Raw genomic sequence first — 21279 nt, 5'->3', positions numbered from 1 at the left:
ATCGTTTCAAGTCAAGGTTAGTTAATAGAGAACAGGTTACCACATAAACGAGTATGTGGGCAAAATCGCTTACGGGGGAGGAGAGGTGTTAGCCCATGATATAATAATTCTCTAGGTATGATACTCGTGCGGCTCAAAGTGAAACCAGTTCGCGCAGTGACGTCATTCGGTGAGTAGAACTATTGGAATTTCAACATAAAAGCACGAAGAATCGCTAATATTTTTGATTTTTATTGTTATAATTCGTTATATATTTAAAAAATGTGTTGTGCAATCTCTATATTATAATATAATAATTATAATGCTGCATTAAACAATCTGAAAACTAAATTTACGTGAATTACCTGAAGTAAATTGTAAAAACGAATTTAACGGAGTTTGATACGTATTTCTATTGTTTGCAACAAATTAAAATTTCGCGTTTAATATTATTTTTCGTGTACTCAATAGAAAAGTGCGGCTTTAATTTGGAGATGATTATAAAAAAAAGTGCTATTTTTCTCGTTAGTAGCGCACAGGTTATCTGAAAACGCCAAGATCTTCAGAATTATCCATTTTTTGCTTTTTTAGGTTTTTATTTGATTATCAATCATTACCACACTTGTTGTGGTAATTATGTACATTTAACGTGAACATAATTACCTTAAATAGAAATCTATACATGATCGTTTTCCGGGTTGGAACCGTATAAATTGAGTTTTTGGGCTCACGGTTCCAGCCCGGAAAACGATCATGTATTGATTCCGACCGTGGCAGCCTCCGAAATTAATAGAAATCTACTTTAGATATTCTGTTCCAAACTTTCAAAAACTGAGTACAAGAAAAAGTAACCACTAAAAATAAATACAATGTACTATTGAACTGTAATCTACATGTTAATTAACAATTTTTCCATGATTTCTCTCGGAGTGAAAATTGTTTTCATAGCTTGATTTTCTTTTTCAAGTTCGTCGTTTTGCTTTTTAAGATAAGCAATTTTTGCTTCTGGATTTTCTCTCTGTATATCGTGATCTGTATTTGTACTACGTAAAAAAAACATAATTAAATATTGGATATACGTCTTCAAATAATCGTTTCCCTTGAGAAAGAAATATACATCATGCAAAAAAAACCGTGCAAACATAAAAGTAATTCTTCAAAAAAAAAAAACACTTTCCTTGCGTAAATACAATAAATGTTCAATATACCCAACAGATTTACTTGCAGACTCTGTTTTATCTTCCAAAGCAGCACCTGCGTCATTGGTTTCAGTGCTATAAAATAAATGAAAATATAAAATAATTGTTAAAAAAAAGTACTATAAGATGTTCTTTGTGAACATTTTTTTTTAATTGAATTTGTTTGATTTATATCAATATTCAAGTAAAATAACCTACTTAATTTCGCGATTTCATCCCTAGAACAAATTTCTTTAACTAACTTGGCCGATCTCCAGACTTTAGTTTTTTTTCTTTTTTAGGAAGATAATTCAGAAGTTCGTGTTGCAAATTTCATCCGAAATCGTCTTCACTAAAATGCTGTGAACAACTGAACACGCTCTTGCATTTTTTACTACAAAAGAGTCCGAACGACAACAAGAAATAACCCATACTTGTCCATTGGAAACGAATAAAATTGTATGTCTTTTTGAAAATGTCTTGATTGTTTATCGCTATTACACCAAAAAACGCCACAACGCATCGTTGTGACTTTATAAAATTATTAAAACATAACGTGTAGCCACTAAACCTTCTAAAAAATACGTGGAAGACAGAAAAACGTCGCAGAATCCGCGCGAAATGGCTGTGTTTACTCACCGAGTGACGTCACTCCCCCACTCCTTACGTGCGCAATATCATACCTAGTATTTATTGTATCATGGTGTTAGCCCCATGTAACCTCAAAATGAGGTTGGTATTACTTGGGAATTTTTAGTAACTTGTAATTTTGAGTTGGTGTGACCGATCAGCTGATGCCTTTAATCTGTACGATCTGTACCGCTAATTCTGACGTTTGGTGTTAGTACTGCCACAGTAGATCAGTAACGAAACTTCAGCAATATTTGCGGAACGGGTGTGACCTTGGGAGCCCGTTCCCGGGAAACACGAAGATTCAAATATTTCGTAGCATTCGTATGTGATTCATATAATACTAATAATTGTACACAAAAATAAAAATGGGTGGCATGTACTAGTGACATTGGCCATTTTTTTCTTTCTTATAAATTATTAATATATTCAAGCAAAACATTTTTATTCAATTTTGACGTTTTAAACTGCGTTTATTAAATCCTTAACAAGTCTGACAAATAAGTTGTTATCCACAAGTGAATTGCAAAATTTTTATTTCACTCTTAATATTTTTAAATCACTCACAAAAAAATAAAAAACAACTTCAGGAACATAAACATTTTGCTTATTATTTTTAATAGTTTTCACAGAATACAATTTGTTTACAATTTTCACTAAAAGGTTGCTGCAACTAAATCAGTATTGTTTGACATATTTGTTTGGCTCTGTGAGACGTCAATTTGGAATTGTATAAATCCCACATAAAGTGTGTTTCGGAAACTATTTACTACAGATTATTTCGATACGAGTGCAAGAACCAACTGTGAAACACTATTTTATTTGAAATGAAAAATTTGCTAAGGTGTTCTTTTAAACAAACTTCCACAACACATCTCCCCTGTATTCCAGCCTCTTCAACAATCATAAAGTGATGTGAGTTACCGGAAACTCACCTTGAAAGAACACAACTGTTTATGGTATGTTTGTGAATACTCATTAATACGAAAATTCTTACACCACCACTTCTGCGAAGTTTGTTGTGAACTTTGCACATTCTTACGAAGTGGTACATCCTGTTTTAATTGTGTGACATTTTAAAGTCTTCAATGAAGATGTGATTTTTGGCGATTTAATGATGCCACCTAAACATTTTGCAGTTTATACTCCGGTAATGGGTAATACATTTTGTGAGTTTTTCCCAATTTATGCACCGTAGTCGTTAACTGGTTTGCGGCTAAAAAACGAACCACACAAAAATACCATTCCACCACCCCTGCAGACTTTCCTCTTGACTACCTCGTTTCAGTTTTTATTAGTTAGAATTTTTTACACACTAAAATTTAAAAATAAATCTTGGACCGCTCAAACATGCACACATCGAAAATTAAACTATTTCGTTTAACCTGCAGTTTGTTGACCTCTTTAGCATGGAATTTTCTAGTATTTTTTACATGTATCGTAAGTATCTATTACTTTGTTAACATAAGTTTTACGTTTGTTTTTAACCCCATAACCCAACATCCCCTATGATTCCGTAATTAATATGACATTTCTTGTTGACAAAACCAGACAAAACGTTCACCGAAAACCTGAAAATGAAAAAGAAACTACAGGGTTAGTCACGAGAGAATTACTTCTGAAAATTATTTTTACGCAACCCAAAATACGAATACCATGTACCATTTGATACTAGCTGAATTTAAAATGAAATGCTTAATCCATGATTGCTTTGAGTTTGGCAATCTCATTTTGACAACTGTGGAAAAGGAGGTTACGCGAGTGTCCATGGTGGTACCGCAGCCAGTCGGAAATCTCCTCCGGCGCCGCTAATAAATTTGTCAGTGTGCCTCTTGATCTTTTGCAACCGATTAATCAAGAGAAAATTATTTCTAAAAATTCCTTTTACAGCATTTTATTCAAAGGTTACAACACAAACTCAAACAAGTAAGTAAACAATTTAACTACTAATCTGTTGAAAATGTTGGGCATTTTGGGGGGATGCTACGGCTTTTTTGTAAATGGATGGCCGAAGAAGTCCAGAGGTTGCAGATTTGCACTTCGAAGAGGCTCTAGGTGACGCAGAGATAGCGAATTAACACATGCACATTAGCGGCGAACAACATTGGTAGAGCACTTACGGCTTCAGTATAGCCCAGATTGATCTGACTGTATGTCGTCGATCCAATGGGGCTCTAGAGGCGAGTCAACGATGAAAAAAAAATGTTAAAAATTAATTAATGTCAAAGTGACACTGCCAAAGTCAAAGCAATCATGGATTAGGCATTACATTTTAAATTTAGATAATATCAAGTGGTACAGGGTATTAGTATTTTGGGTTGCGTAAAAATAATTTTCAGAAGTAATTCTCTCGTGACTAACCCTGTATGTTCTTCAAGGTCGGAGCACCTTTAGTGACGCTAGTGACCTCTTTATGTCGTTCCGTAAGCTGCCCATGTATTTCTTATGGAATCAGCTGAGACTTTCATAGCCCTGGTACTGCGACTCGTGTTTTATGTATCACTAGTATTTGCTCTGCGTAGTTTGTAGTTAGCTAGTATACTACAATCAAAAGATTTGTCGATTTATAATCATGCCAGGACATTATTGTGCAGTGAAAAATTGTGGAAACAATTCTGTGAAAGTAAATACAAATATTTAAATTTTACGTAAATTGGTTTTGAAATAAATATTTACAGAATAGAAGTCTAAATTTGGAAAATGTAGATCCATGTCTAAGTTTCCACTTGATTAAAATTTTCCGTTTTTAGTGCGTTACTCGAGTATTTAAAACGGGCAATTTTCGTCCCATTTGAGAGCGCCTTGTGACGTATCAATATGGCATCCCAATGTGGCAACCTTATCTATTAAATGACTTTGGTTTCAAGTACGGTTTTCAAGGCAATGTGACGTTACGTGGCTGGTGCGCAAGGCAGACGAAAATTCATCCACGGACTAGCGTACCATATCTTCTTGTATGTACCATGAATGTGTGTACGTCAAATTAAATCGTTTTTTAAATACACTACAATCAGATCTGAAAATTGTTTAACGTTCATTGGTTTTTATCCACGACAAATCTTCTAGTTGCTTCCACCAACTCGAATTATATTTCAGAAGAGAAGAAAATTCTGTCTAAATATTTATTTTTTTGTCCGGGAGGGGAAATGCCTTGGGCAGACCGCCGTGTTTGTTCTTAGCATAGGACACTGCAATAATTTGCTTACCTCCCTAAATCCCCCCCCATTTGTGCTCAGATACCAGAACTTTGTCCTCTTCACCTGGGTCCTGACTTCTGAGTGGTCACAGAGATGCTGTGCCACTGCAGTTCGGATCTAAATATCTGTAAATTAGTTCTTTAAATTTAGATTCAATCTTTGTTTCTCCCCTCCTCCACCTCTCCCCCCTTCTCTCTCGCTCTCCCTCTGTCACTCCCTCTTCCTTAACAGAAAACACAAGTGAATTGATATTTATATTTATTTTTCAGTTAACTGATTCCAAGTGTGCCTACATTTTGTTAATTTGTTTATTTGAAATGTTTGCAAATCAGCAAAATAATTGGTGTAAAATTTGTTTTAGGTAGGGGAACTAGGGACTTGTTGTAACAGGGGTAAGTTGTAATACTAAATTTTTACCTGGAATTTAAACTCCTTAACGTCAAGTTTTTTACTGAATTTAATTCTTGCACCATAAGACATCATGTCATCACAACCACTGTTCCTTCAGCAAGCGCAGTGAGTGGATGTGTGCACGTGTTTCGTTTTGGCCAAGTAATGTAAAATATTGTTTTAGTAAAATTTGGTTTTTCGTATCTGTTATTAATTAATTTAAAACTTTTAGATTTGCATGTAGTTCAAAGATTACTCAGCTTTGATATTCCTTACACATTTTGACGCTAAGCGACATAATTTTGTCGAAATGTAATTAAATGTAGAAAATTATATTACGGGGCATGTTGTAACAATATTTTGGCGCAAGTTGTAACATGTTACAACTTATCCCAAATTCACTTCTACAAATCTCGTACCTAGCATACGAAAAGCGAGCCATAATTTTGACCTATGACATATATCGCTTTCCAAATATATTAAGAAAAAGAAAAACAAAACGCAAATCTTTAATGTTGACTCTTTTTCTAAAAGTTTATTTCAGTTTTACTGATAAATATTATATATAATGAAGTGTTATGTTGATTTTTGAAAAATAAAGTCTAAATATGTATCAACATCAGCTTTATTTTCACTGTTACTACCTGCCTCATGGCAATTACAACAAGTCCAAAATACGGGGCAAGTTGTAACAATGCGCCTTTTTTTAAGAAAATGCCTGGTATGAAGTGAATATGAACAATTTTGACCTTTTGCCTGTTCAGTCCAATAGAGGAATATTAAGACTACCGACAGATACTTTTATAATGGTCAAACAGCTAATAGATACCAAATTATATTCGTTGTCCTAAAAACTGTTACAAGAAGCCCCTCGTTCCCTTACAACACATTTGTCACAAGCAAACCAATATAATCATCTTGCATCAAAAAGTTGACGGTTTGTCAATGTCTCTAAAAATACAAAAATCATTATATTAGTTTCAGGCTCAATAGTGTTTTCAAACATGTCGTCTCCAAAATCAAATCACTCAACTAAAGCTTATTTTCTGCTGCCTAAAGATGGTTTTATAAATTCAACAGAAGAAATTATTGCGTACGCTTTATTTTTATTTGAAGAGCATGTAGACATAAAGCGCACAAGTGGATCATGGAATGGACCTTTAGGAAGTTGGCCTTCTATTCCGGAAAATTCTACACAACTTACACCCAATTTTTGGAATCCGTTCACCGGTTTGTATTCAGTAGTTGAGGGTGCAACTAATTTTATTTGATATAAATTTTAGATCAAAATCATACCTGCGATTTTATAATTGGGGATGACAGCAGTTGTTGTAAAGTACACTGTTATAATACACCTTTAAAATCCAATACCCAATATGGTTTAGTGGTTAGAGCGTTAACAAACCACGCATATAATGACAGCTCTTTGCTTTTTTTCCATACAGGTAATTTAATTATTGTTTTTTACCAGTCACAAACATTTAAATACTCCTAGTATTTTCTACATCATGCCATTTTGCCTCTAATGCAGCGGATGTTCAGTTGAAAAATCACTCAGAGTAGCCATTGGAATATCATTTGCTAGAAACGACATGTCTGTTCTTATACTTGGATTCATGTATCTTTTTACACACGTGACCAAAAGCTAACGTCCGAACTAATAACTGTTACTTTGTAGTAATTAGTCAAAAAGATGACAATGTTCATAACGTCAACATGACACAAATGTGTAAGCTCAGGCAGGTCTTTTGGTTTCGGTGCTTTCCGATTGGGTCGTGATTTTGCCGGACTGGGAAGGACGCCGAGTCTTTCTTTTCGAGTTTTAATCTTCGAAACGGTTCGGCGAGTAACCCCTAGACATTGATTAAATACATATAGATAGACCCATGCTATTGTTTGGAGCGAACAGGCCAACGGCCGGCGAACAAGAGATGGCGCACCAACATTCGGCCGTCAAACGCCGGCGAAAAGCTTGGACACCAATCGCGTGCGTAGATAACCCAAATCTCAGCAACAATACATTTAATAAAGCTACCACTCGACAGAGGGCGACGAAAAAAATGTGTAAAAATCTCATAGTAAGCATTTATATAATTTGCAACGTTGCCAGATTAGCCTAACACAACTTTGCCGTTATTTCTAGTCGATTAGATTTTATTCCGTTTAAAAGTTTCAAGTGAATAAATGGAATTATTATAATCAATAAACAGTACAAACAAATTATTACTTGTTATTTTAAATACTTGTTAGTGTTGATGAAAACATAAATGGTAATTAAAGTTATTCTAAATACGGTCCGGTCCGGTCCGGTAGCTCAAATGTTACAGTACGAGTGGGATGTTTCAGGACGAGTAGGTAGCCGAGTCTTTAATTTCGAAACGAGTACTGCGAAAAGAGTTACCGGACGTATGTTGTTATGTATTTTATTTCATACTGTCAACATACTTTTTTATTCAATAAAATTATTATTATTTTGAGAAAAAATCCAAACCGAGTCACTTTTTAGCAACCGCTCTTTGGTAAATGTTTTAATTTGTTTATTCGTGCAAATCAGCATCATATGTTTAAACACATAGTACTTATAACACTCTACAGGACTTATTGTTTTGTATAATCCGACTCGATGGACGAATGTTTTGTGCAATCCGTCTCGAAGGACCAATGTTTGTGCAACTCGGCTCGTCCTACCAGTGTTTTTTGTAATCTAGTTGATACGACAATGTGATACCGAATTGTACTTTGATATTGCTCCAAGGACCTTTGTTTTCTTTCGTGCGAGATAATAGACAGCGTTCGGTTTCGATGTTTAATACAGGACGGTTACAGAAGTACTAAATTTACATTTGTATTTACAATAGCAGGTAAAGCAAAAGAGACCCAAAAGGGTCAGTGGCCGCTTCCGGAAATGGAACACTTGTCCTTTTTGGCTCAATTTTATCGGACTTGTTCGTTTTTTGATTTTACCGGAATCGTTCGATGCAGTAAAACGTCAAACTTGACATAGTATGAAGTAAAATAAATAAATTTTATGATGTAAATACAATTAAGTATATCGATAATTCGCTACTGAAAATTTATTGAAATATAATTTGTGTTAAAAAAAGATTTTTGTGGTTTTATGGTTTATTAAATGTAATTAAAATAAATAATATCAAGAACTTGTATTATATATTAAAAACATTCTTTGTAAATAAGAAAATTATGTAAATAAACCATAAAACCATACAAAATTTTCCTGCGACCTCTATTCAAAATCCCAGTTTACCAATAGGAATTAAGGCACAAAGATGTTTCACTGAATTTATTATCGATTTTTCAAGAAAAGTATGCTTATAAGCCTATAAGCGTCTAATGGATTAAAACAACAAATAATAATCACAATTTATTTGTTTTATGTGTTCATTATAATAATCCCATTTATTTACCAGAAACTTCTAAATGAAATAATATCTGGTTGACGAGAAATATCCGCAAATTTGTGTTAGACTCATTCGGCAACGTTTTCGGTAGGTAGGTATCAATGGAATAATGCGATTAGGTATACTGACCGTTTTAAGGAGTGCTCGTCCAATAGTGCGTAAACTAAAAGATTTGGTCAATTTTCTTGGAAGAGTTTGTTTCTTCAATGAAAATGTATGGTTTTTAACTCTTCGGCCGCTTGAAAGTCTCGCCATGTGAAAATAAATTATTTGATAACCTGTTTCGTAATAATTGTAAATACGAACAAAAGCATATTTGCATATTCTAAACAACTGGCCATATCGATTCCAAACTTGTACAGATATGGTTTTTAATGTTTCTGTTTTCAATGAAATAAATTTTATTTACAAAATACTTAATGTCTAACGACATATCACGCATACATACTGCCCTATTTACCATATTTTCAATCGGGTCGTAATTAAGTGTGCATTATTTTTAATACTTTGTGCATTAAATTTTATACTATGCGCAATAACATTTGTGCATTAAATTTACTATGTTGCGCCATAAGTTTTTGCATTTTGTGCATTATATTAAGTGCAAATTGGAATAATAAAATTATTGTTTTGGGCAATGATTTTCTGTACTGCGTGCATTATTGAAACTGTATAGAAAATAACAAACAAAAATAGGCCTGCTGTATTAAAATGTGTTTTATGAATGCATACAAAATTAACAAAAACATAAGATATTCATAGCAAAAAAGTAGCTAAACAAATTAAAAGTTTTGAAAAAATTAACAAAGAAACTTAAAATAAATATTCTTTCATCAAAAAACTCAACTACTAAACATTATTAATTTATTGAATAATAATTAATGCTTTTTAGGTTTTAGAAGGGCGGATTCCTTCCCTGCCGAACTAGCGCGAAATGAAGCACATGACACGTCCTTTAAAGAGTGGGAGTGTAATGCCCACTTTACTGTGAACTAATGCACATTTTAGTAATTTAGGGAACATTTGAAATGTTCGTTTATTTTTTCTCAAATACAAATTGATTTATTAAGGAAACAGTGATTTTAACGAATGACCAAATTTAATTAAATAATTCTAAATAATAACTGCATTATTTATTGCGCAAATAGAAAAAATAATCTGCCATTATTTTATTTATTGTCCTTTCAGTTTTACAAATGCTGAAATAGTTTTTTCTGTGCTGAAATGTTTTTAATAATGCTGTGACTTATTTCACATTTCATTAAAACTAGTGCGCATTTAAATTGTTCTTTTTTCAGTCTGTGCATTTTTCGTTTCATTCGTAGGAGCCAAGTAAGAAGTATTAGTGAGACCGGCGGTCTTTCAATAGCTCGTAAATGAAAAGATTGAATAAAGTTTCCTAGAACAGTCTGTCTCTTCATAAAAAAATTTAGACATTTTTACTATGAAATCTAGGTACAATACGCTATATTCCACTGTTTGTTTTCTTTGAGATACGACTAGTTCTTGTGCCGAAGTGAGACACCAAAAAGTCTAAAGTCCGGAAATCAGAGTGAATTTTAAAACACATAAAACGACTTCTTAATTTATTTAAATATTGTCCTGTAACGTCCTGCGACGTAGAATGGAGTTTCTTAATGTACAAAAGTATATTAGATAATAACCAAAAAATTTTCTTGATTAAAACTAAAGGAAACACAATTATTACTTGGAATAAAAATAAAGAATATCAAGAACTTGTGCTATGTATTAAAAATATTTAATTTCAAATAAGTAAATTATGTTAATAAACCATAAAACCACAAAAATCTTTTTTAACACAAATTATATTTCAATAAATTTTCAATAGCGAGTTATCGATATACTTAATTGTATTTACCTCATAAAATGTGAAAGAAAATGTCTTATTTTTGACTTTATGCGGCATATGTTACCCGTTTTTTAAGATATATATGAATGCATATATTTTGTCTTTAGTATATATCTGCCCGTCTCTAGTCTAATAAATTTTCTAAAATAATATAGTAAGTTTTAAAAAAACGCATTTAAAAGCATTTTCCTTTGTATTATTAGTAACAAAAGCGAGCACACGAAAGCGTAGAAAAAATTTCCAATGTGTTATTTACATTTATTTTACTTCATACTGTGTCAAATTTGACATTTTACTGGATTCGAAGGAGTCCGGTAAAATAAAAAAAAACGGACAAGTCCGGTAAAATTGAGCTAAAAAGGACAAGTCCTGTAAAATGTTATTATGTGTTTAAACATTTTTGATGCTGATTTGCACGAATCAACAAATTAAAACATTTGCCAAACAGCGGTTGCTAACGATGTCAGAAAAAGTGACTCGATTTGAACTTTTTCTCAAAATAGTAATTATTTTATCGAATAAAAAATATGTTGACAGTATGAAATAAAATCCATAACGACAAACGTCCGGTAACTCTTTTCGCAGTACTCGTTTCGAAATTAAAAACTCGGCTCCCTACGGTCGCCTCTTCCTGAAAAATCTCACTCGTACTGTAAAGTTTGAGTATTTATAATAATGTTAGCGCTAACAAATATTTAAAATAACAAGTAATAATTTGTTTGTATTATTTATTTTTATTCATTATAATAATCCCATTTATTTATCAGAAACTTTTAAACGAAATAAAATCTACTTGACTAGAAATAACGGCAAAGTTGTGTTAGGCTCATCTGGCAACGTTGTAAATTATATAAATGCTTACTATGAGATTTTTACACATTTTTTTCGTCGCCCTCTGTCGAGTGGTAGCTTTATTAAATGTATTGTTGCTGTGATTTGGGTTATCTACGCGCGCGATTGGTGTCCAAGCTTTTCGCCGGCGTTTGACGGCCGAATGTTGGTGCGCCATCTCTTGTTCGCCGGCCGTTGGCCTGTTCGCTCCAAACAATAGCATGGGTCTATCTATATGTATTTAATCAATGGCCTAGAGCATCTGCAACTCGCTAAAAATTTGAGCGAAATTATTAACCATGAACCTTCAAGTGGTTTTCACTTACTTACTCGTTCTGTACCATTTAATGAGATTAAAGGACCACCGTTTTCCTTCTCAAGAGCAAAATACTCTATAAAGTTGGACACGATGTCCTGGGCACGGGAACTCAAACGTTTGCCCGTCATGTTGTAGACCAAACACGAACAAGAAATAAGATAACAAAACATAAAAAATAGGACAACGAAACAAGAATCCTAACAACCAACGAACTTTACGAAGAACTGAATAGAACAACGAAAAACTGCGATTAACCACTCTGAGTAAAACCAAAAATGACAGTGACGTTTGATGAAAAATCGATGAATTATTATCAGTCACTAGATTGACTACATCAGTGCCTGTCGCACTATGGGGACGCATTTATTACGTATTTTATCTTTTTCTAATTCAAGGAACTTTGTGGAAGAGAATAACTGACGTAGAGCGTAATTTGGCCTAATTTCGGTAGACATACTATTTGTCCGGCTCTTCGTTTTTGTAATCCTTAAAACAAAGATTCTTGTGGTAGGTGCTGTCTGAGCTTGTATGATACTTCCGTCACCTGTGTCAAAAGATACATAAATCCAACTATACAACATCTAACATACAACAGGTTATTTTTCTGCCTAATGGATGTTATAAAAACAGACATTTCGATTGTGTCAAATGAAATTCCAACGCCTACTTCGAGTAATTTTCACTTGAACACCCGTTAGTTTCATGTAAAACACAAAACTGACTATCACAATCACACTATCACAAATCACACACGATACTCTGGACGGCCAAGAACTAGAGTTGTAAAACCAAATGGGCTGTCCTTGTTGCGCATTGCTGTAATACGCAGAAGACATGTTTACACTGCAAAATATTTTTGCAGAAGTATTTTTCGTAGATATATTGTTGGTTGGCTATGAAAGGACAACAGGAATAAGTGTTATATATATATATGTTACAGCTAATATCCGAAATCCGTTATTATGCATAATAACTAGACATTTTAGGAATTATGCGTAATAACTAAACTTGTCAGTTATTATGCGTAATAACTGAAATTTTCAGTTATTATGCATAATAACGGAAACGTTTAGGTAATATTGATAATAACTAACAGAGGAACAGGAATTATGCATAATAGCTGATTTCACAAAAAACGGGACAAGATGAGCAATTCAGGTTCTCATAGATCAATGAAAAGCAATGGGAATATGAAGTTTCTGTTACTGTAATTTGTCCCGTTTTTTTTAAATCAACTGTACATGTGATATGTAGGGGAAAGGGAGGCAGGGTGGGTAGCTTTTTTGAAAATATTGTGCATAATTCCTGTTCCTCTGTTAGTTATTACCAATATTACCTAAACGTTTCCGTTATTATGCATAATAACTGAAAATTTCAGTTATTACGCATAATAACTGACAAGTTTAGTTATTACGCATAATTCCTAAAATGTCTAGTTATTATGCATAATAACGGATTTCGGATATTAGCTGTAACATATATATATAGGTATACGTATCCAACCGTCGTTACCAGACCCAACATATTAAACAGACGTTACCAAGCCCGGCTGTTTTTCCGAGTATAATATAATAAATTTAATGGTTTTTGCAATAACAAACTTAAAAAAAAGTAGAGGGGTAAAATTATTTCTTGAAAAAAGTTAACACCATATTCATCCAACGTTACCAGACCCACTATGTCCAACAGCTTTCTCAGTCCCATTTCAGTATAAATAACACAGTAAACCGACGTTATCAATCCCGACATTGTTGCCACATTAAATTTATGGAAAAGTGCTTCACATTGTATTGATCTGTAAAATTTCTTGTGTATCTTGAAAGTTGGATGTACAACCAGTGGATATGCAAAAGTGTCACAAAAGAAAATAAGAAAAACCAAAAATATATCTTATCTGCCTGTCTTTTTGACGCCATGAGTGCCATGACAAACGGATAACCATTAATAAAATTAACGCCAAGGCGATTTTTTTATTAACAGATATGCAAGTTTGATAGACATCAGTAACATTTTCTTTTTACTAGTTGTACATGTCTATCGAGTTAGTTCAACCAAAATTTGGATACCTATTCCCACCTAAAATTTAAAAAAAAATTATAAAATAACATAATTTTACACTTGCGATTTATTAATGCAATTTTTATTTGACCTTAGGCGTACAGATTTGTAAAAAAAATGTTAGCACAAAAATTTTCTAATTTATTTCATAAAGTTTTTAAATGAAATTTAAGCTTTTCTTACACATAACATAAATCACAAATTAAGATTTTTTAATATTACAATCCTAAAAAACTCGAAATTTTAACCACAAAATGGTACAATATGTGTTAGAAACTTTAAAATTAATTTAGAGATCTAAAATTGCATATTTTTTAAGAGTAACTTTAATATTTCAAATTATTAATTGAAAAATTTAAGAACGCGAAACTAGTAATAAGAAGACCCTCTTCAAAAGAGTTACAATGCTCCATAGCAATTATTTAATCAATACTTGTTAATAAGGGCGATTAATAACCGCCTATTAACAAACGAGTTGGTTGCAATACTTTTCCGGTGATTGCAATTTCATACACGAAACTTCTAAAAATCAGTTTCAAATTTCATGATATTTATAACACTTAAATAAAAAATTTCACATCAAGTGCGCGGGGATATATCTGATTGCTGTATTAACCCATTAATTATAAGTCGTTTATTAATAGCCGTAATTAATGAATGATTTCGAGACAGAATCACCAAAAAATGTTTTTAAGCCTAGCTGGCAGCTTTAGAAGCACAACAAAATGCTCTATAATTTTCTGCAATTTTAAGCTTGTCTCTGTCTATATTGTTAAATAGAAAAAAAATAATTTAATGAATTATTGGTACTCTTAGTGTCAAAACTCAATTCATAAAACGTTTGCAAATTTACAGGCCCAGTAAAGTATCACTGTCGAAGGATCTCGATCCCTTAATAATACTTAGCGTGGCAAACGCTACAATGAAATTAGTGCATGTGAAGTCCATGTGTCATTTTAGTTTTCGTGTAGGTACATATTTTGTCTGAACCATACGAATTCTGCAAAATAATCCTTATGCTTGCTGAGCCACATTTTAAGACTTTCATCTTTCTCTAGATTGTCTGTTTCCCGTCTAAGTATACCGGGTGTCCTACGTAACGCTTTCGGGCGCAACTCAGGTATTTTTGAACGGATTGTTATGAAATTTGAAATGTAGGTATTTTGATAGGTGAGGATTAATATGAACCGGTGAGAATAATCATTATCTTGAAAAAGTAAATTTTCCATGCCTTAATTTAATTTTGAAATAATTAAGTTTAATTAATTTGCATCACTTGATTAAACATGAAAAATAAATACTGTATGCAAAAATTCATGTCCGAAATACGTCTGGTTAGCCAAACCGATAAATTATTGCGAAAATAATTCCAAAAATTATTAAAGGATAGGTAGCTATGAAACAAAAAACTGCTATCCTCGCATTTTGGACACCCTTGCGGGAATTTGATACCTCTTTGCCAAGCGTTATTTTTCGAATTTTAAGAAAATACTAATTTTCAGTCATTAATTTTTTTGAGACAGCTGTATAACCAAATCTAAAAAATATTAATGCAGTGATAAATCACAAGTATAAAGTCATCATATTTTGCATATTTAAGATAGGATTTATTTAGCAAAATTTTGAGCTGATGTCATCAATTGTTTTTTAGGGTGGATTAGCAAATACATTTTGATCAAAGATTTACCATGTTTATGATAATTCAAAAAATGCGAATAAAATGCGGATTTATACCGCAAAATTTTGATATTTCATAATTTTGATTTTTTCCAAAAATCTGCACTTTTCGGGTAAAACTCAATACGGAGTCATAAACTACATGTGTAGGACTATGTTTTTTCATACAATTTAAAACCCATTTACTATGTGCAATTTTAAAGTGACGTCATCACATTATTGGTGAGGACGATTAGACAAATTTTGGTTAGCGTTTTACCATCTACATATTCCTAATATACTCGTAAATACAAAAATTTGACAACAATCGCCCCGTACTTTCGGAGATTATCTGCCTAATAAAAATCAGGGGCTGCAGACAGACGGACAGACGGAAATGGGAGACCTATTTCTTCGTGCTGTAGGGGTAATGAAAGGTCGAGAAAACGTAGAAGTAGAAAGTCGGCCGATGGACTTGATTACAATACTTCCTTTACTTACGCTCAGTAAGTAAAAAATCAACTAAATGCGAAATTCTAACGAACAGAAATAAATAAAACATTTACCGACAAATATATTCATTAAAATAAATTAAAAAAAAACTAAATGTTGCTTTAAAAAGATTGTTGTCAAAATCTACCAATAGATGTACAAATTAGATGTAGCTAAAAGAATGATCTCTGTCAATTAATATTAAGTGAGGATCAATTAATTTAGAATATAATCAAGTTCCTATCTTCAAATAAAAATTAAGTAAAATATGGATGCGTAGATCATTATAGCGAATTTGAAAATAAGAGAGGATTAAAAAAACTACACTTACAGAAGTATACAATTTTGCACTTTTCAAATTACATTCAGTTAAACGCTTTGGTGACCTGACCTGACCACGTTCATTATAACTGTAAATGCTCATTCACAATGGGCATAAAGCATAAGGATGTCATAAGCATTAATGCATAAGAATTTATGTTTAGTGCTCTATTATGCTTCTATTCGTTTACAATGAGCATAATGCTTAGGACATCCTTATGCTTTATGCCTATTGTGAATGAGCACTTATGCTCATTGTGAACGAATACAACCATAGAGCACTAAACATAAATTCATATGCATTAATGCTTATGACACCTTATGCTTTATGCCCATTGTGAATGAGCACTAAGGCATAATTATGCAAAATTTTGAGGAGTCGTTTTCTAATTTCTGAAATTAATTGTCAAATGTTGTATAATTTTTATATATTTTTCAAAAAATTTACATATATCGTCTACTAAATATAAATACAACGATCTGATTTTAAAAAAATAATTTTTAACTTTCATTTGTTTTTATCTACGACATACAACTTATGTTTTTTAAATGACACCAGACACTCTGAATATTTTTTTAAGATTCATGTAGAGATTTTTTCAAAATTTATTGATGTATCATAGTGTACATAATACGTTAATATTTTCAAACATTAATAGTTTAATACATCATATTTGCAATAAAATGTCTTGAGTTAATAATGTTTTCGTATAGAAGTTTAATTTTCAAATTTAAAACTCCTATACATTAATAAGTGTTATAAACTGTGTTAAACTTGCTATGTAACAAAAATTTTGGTACATTTTTCCGTCACAGTTACCTTGCTAAAAAAATTAAATTAATTTTTACCACAACTTTTTAACAAAATGCGAAACATGGTACATCAATGTATTCAGAAAAAAAAATCACAAGAATTAAAAAAAATATCTAGGATGTCATTTAAAAAACAAAAGTTGGATGTCATAGGCAAAAAAAAGAAAGTTAAAAATCAGTTTTACAATTAAGATCGCAATACATTTAAAATTATTCAATTTGATCTATTCAAAAAAATAAGATAGCTACGGTCCCGGGCTATTTTTTTTCGAACATATGGTATATTTAAACTAAAAAACCTTATCTTTATTATTTTTATTAAACATAAGGCTGAATTATGTATTTAGTTAATTAGCATTTTACCCCTGTCTCCACGATAATCCTAAACTGTATCTAGAATTTCAAAATAATCTGTATAGTATATAATTTTGGAAATTGTCTCTAACAGGAACGGCGGACAAATGACAATGAAAGACATAATTTTTCATATTCTAGGTCTAATAAGAGTTATGTAACATCGAGAAAACATGAAACTAGCCATTCCTCAAACGATTCATTGTAAAAATGCTTTATTAATTCAAATAACATATTTTTACTCAATGCAAGCAGTCAGATACAAGTAGAATAAGAAAAGTACTCATGATTTTCTTAAATACTGAACTGATCTGCTAGAATGCAATGTTGCAGATTTACGGATCTGGTAACGTTGGTCCGATGTGGACGATTTTATGCAGGCAGATATTATATACAGCTAAGCGACACGACGCCCTCTGCAGAAAAGGGGAATGAACTATTTCTGTATAAAATTTGACGTTCAACAGTTTTACCAGACCCACTTTTTTATTTCAATTTTTAATTGTACTGGGCCCAAGAAGGTGATATACATGGTTAAACGTTATCAGACCCGAACCCGGGTCTGGTAACGTCTCAAAAGGTCTGGTAACGTTTACTAGATATAGCGAGTCGGGACTGTGTAAGCGGTATAACAACTATATATATATATATATATATATATTCATCTATCAGGCAGTTTCGCATAGGGTGCTCATGTGACAACAGCGCAATTCATGCCGTCTTGGTTTATATCTTAGCTACATCTCACCTGAAATGACAGTTTGGCCACTTGCTCAGTGATAGCAGCACGTAATTTTGCTAGCTTCGTTAAACACTGTTTTGACTAAATTGTAGAAAACTATGCATCATTGCAAGTGTTTACAGCCATTGTAGTTTGTAGAGGTCAGTCAAATTTTTATTTTTGTGTGAACAGTGTGGAATGGAACTTACTCGAAATCATAACAACACGATAAATAGATTTTTATCTACAATAATAAATATAAGTGAGTTTTCTAAATTGACAGTGGATATTGAGATATTATCAAGAAAGATTTGGTTTTCTCACCAGTTCAGTGCAAGTTTTATAAACGCGATGTTGTTAAACAAATGTTTTAATGTTTACTTGCTAAGGTTATACTTTCTAATTAGTAGGAAGAATTTACCATCCTTCAGCTTCCGCAGCAAATTCACTGGAGGAATACCAGTTAATAATCGAGACTGGGAGTGCTGCCAACATCTGAAACTGTGTTAGTACTTCTAAACCCTTGAAGAGAAAAATGGGCTGTAAAGACAGCATTTTCGGTTAAAACAAATTTCCTGTCCTTCAGATTCAATCGACAATTCACCAGGGGAATATCTCAACCAAAGTTGATTTTATCAAAAACTTTGAACCAGAAATAAAAAGTTGAGAGATGCTTTTAACCCTCTCTGTGAGAAACAGACAGTGAAGTTTTTCAATGTTAGTTAAGTTTTCTCAGTTGGTGGACTGACAAATAAATGTGTGGAAACTATTTGAAAAAATTAGATGAAAAAACAGTTTAAAATTTGTGTAAATGTAGAAGTTTGGTTGGAAACTATCTATAACAAACACATTTTCTGTTCATTATTTTTTGTAAATTGTACTCATTAAATGTGTTGTTAAACTTCCATATTTATAAAAATGTTTTTCTTACAATTCAGGAAATTTGGCACCTTCGTTATTTATGTAGTTTTTATAGTAAAAACATTTATTTATAACACATTTTGTATTTTTTTTTTAATTTTTTGTCTACTTTGAAACAAAATTATTATTTTATTTAGATGGAATCGCAGCATTAGAAAAAAGCGAAATCTTCCTGTGTGCCAAACTTCCCTCCTGTCAAGAGATGTTCGCGTAAATGCGCAAGTTCGGGAACCTTCTGAAAATATCAAAATATAATGTATTTTCAAAAAATTAAAAGGAATATGATTAGAGTCACTGATGTATAGGTTGTGCTTTAAGACTTTTTTTTATTTTTCTAATAAAGTTAATATAAATAGTCTGGAGCCGTATATTTTTGTAACCTCATCTCAAATACATATTGTGTAAAATTGTTTTTTTTTTTTTTGTATTTATTATAAATACATTTAGCATCATGTTTGCAAGATTTCGTCAGTTAGTAGAAGTTTAATGCAACTGAATAGTTTAGTGTGTGCCAAATTTCTTGATTGGTAAAAAAAATTTCTATAAAGAGGCAACATTGGCAACTCCCTAATAATGAAAAATTAAAATTGAATGAAGTGGATGATTACTAGGCTTTGTTACTTTCCGAACGTAAGTGAAGGAATCCATCGGGCGGCTTACCAGTTTCATGTTTTCTTTACGTTTCATGACCCCCCAGAGTACAAAAAAAATAGTCTACCGTTTCTGTCTGTCCGTCTGTATCGATTTTGATTAGACAGATAATCTCCTAAACTACTGGATCGATTGTTGTCAAATTTTGTTTGTATATTACGAATATCATGTAAATGGTAAAACGCGAACCAAAATTTGGTTAACCATCCCCACCAACAATTTGATGACGTCTGCTCATTATGCTGCATAGTCAACATTACCAGAATTGTATGAAATGATATACTCTTGTATTTGTGGTTTACAAATCTTGAATTTGTGTATGATTAAACTTTGACTTTTTTTTTTAATTTTAATGAAGTATACTGTTATAAATAGCTTTTAGATGTTTTTGTCAATAAGTATGTAATTTCTATTAAAGTTGATATAAATAAATTTTACGAGTATATTTTTGGAACCTCAAATGGTGTGTAAAATTTCTTTTAGTTTTTTATTATGCATTTATTCTAAATAATTACATTAAGTTATTTTTTTAACATTTCGTCAATTAGCAGAAGTCTCATGGGCTTGAAAACCTTATGCGTGCCAAACTTCCTTATTGATGAGAAAAAAATTTGCAAATACGGAACTCTGGAAACTCCTAATAAATTTAAAAAAATCTTTTATTTTGTACCAGCCATTAAAAGTAGGTCGTTTGGCCTTATGTTTAGTAGATAAACAAGTCTTGTTTACCGGTAGATAAAGGAGTCTTTTATCTACAATTTATTTTGTTATTTGTTAAGATTACAAATTGAAACCAAAGTCAAACCAAGACAACACATGTATTAGCCAACACGTTTGCATTCGCCGATGCGCGACGCAGCGTATTAAAAATATTACGTACAGCACATTCGAACAGTTTTAAAGTTTTAGTTAAAATCTGGTAGAAAATAAAATAAAATATTACACTCGATGATAAAGAATGTTTATGTACTCGTGAAAAATAGTCCACTAGTGAATGATCACTTTTCTCTTGTAGATAATAAATAACATTTTTTTTTTCAAAAAAAGACTAAATGAATGGAATAATGTGGATAACTACTAGAACAATATCTTCCTAATTTTATTGGAGTGAACTAATATAAATACACGTTTTATTTCCATAAGATGTGTGATTACGATCAGGGTCATAAATTCAAAAAATTGGTCTAAAGAGTTTAGACAGTACTTCTCTCGCTCTTAGAACCGTGTCTCTATGTCTGTCATAGTTTCTTCTCATTAGAGTTCTGTGACGGGCCATTTTAATAAAATCGCTTTCAGTCTGAAAGTCGCGGCTCGTTCTTAATTTGATCAAAAATAAATTGACTAATTCATAAATTTTTTTGAGTCACCCTGTATAAGCGAATTTAAAAAATATGAATCCAACCATAAATTACAAGTATAGTCTGATCATATTTTGCATATTTTCGAAAGGATTTATTTGGCAAAATTTTGACATGACGT

At 32.1% G+C, this 21279-nt stretch overlaps 1 protein-coding gene across 8 annotated transcripts in view; it reads left to right on the top strand.

Annotated features, from left to right (window-relative positions):
- Positions 1-21279, top strand: part of LOC135137962 (receptor-type tyrosine-protein phosphatase epsilon-like) — a 106458-nt gene that overhangs the window by 63536 nt on the left and 21643 nt on the right. For 6 of the 8 annotated variants that reach the window (XM_064067748.1, XM_064067744.1, XM_064067742.1 and 3 more), the window contains 2 exons: positions 6353-6604; positions 6658-6819. The exons of 1 other annotated variant lie outside the window; for it this stretch is intronic. In XM_064067748.1, coding sequence (XP_063923818.1) covers positions 6353-6604; positions 6658-6819 — 414 coding nt within the window. The remainder of the gene's footprint in view (positions 1-6352; positions 6605-6657; positions 6820-21279) is intronic. One more of the 8 variants, XM_064067745.1, reaches the window with a different exon arrangement.

The sequence above is a fragment of the Zophobas morio genome, unplaced genomic scaffold (assembly GCF_036711695.1).
Source record: "Zophobas morio isolate AGI-343-1 ecotype UQ-CSIRO unplaced genomic scaffold, CSIRO_AGI_Zmor_V1 ptg000030l, whole genome shotgun sequence".
NCBI lineage: Eukaryota > Metazoa > Arthropoda > Insecta > Coleoptera > Tenebrionidae > Zophobas > Zophobas morio.
This window is presented reverse-complemented; position numbering and strand designations above follow the sequence as displayed.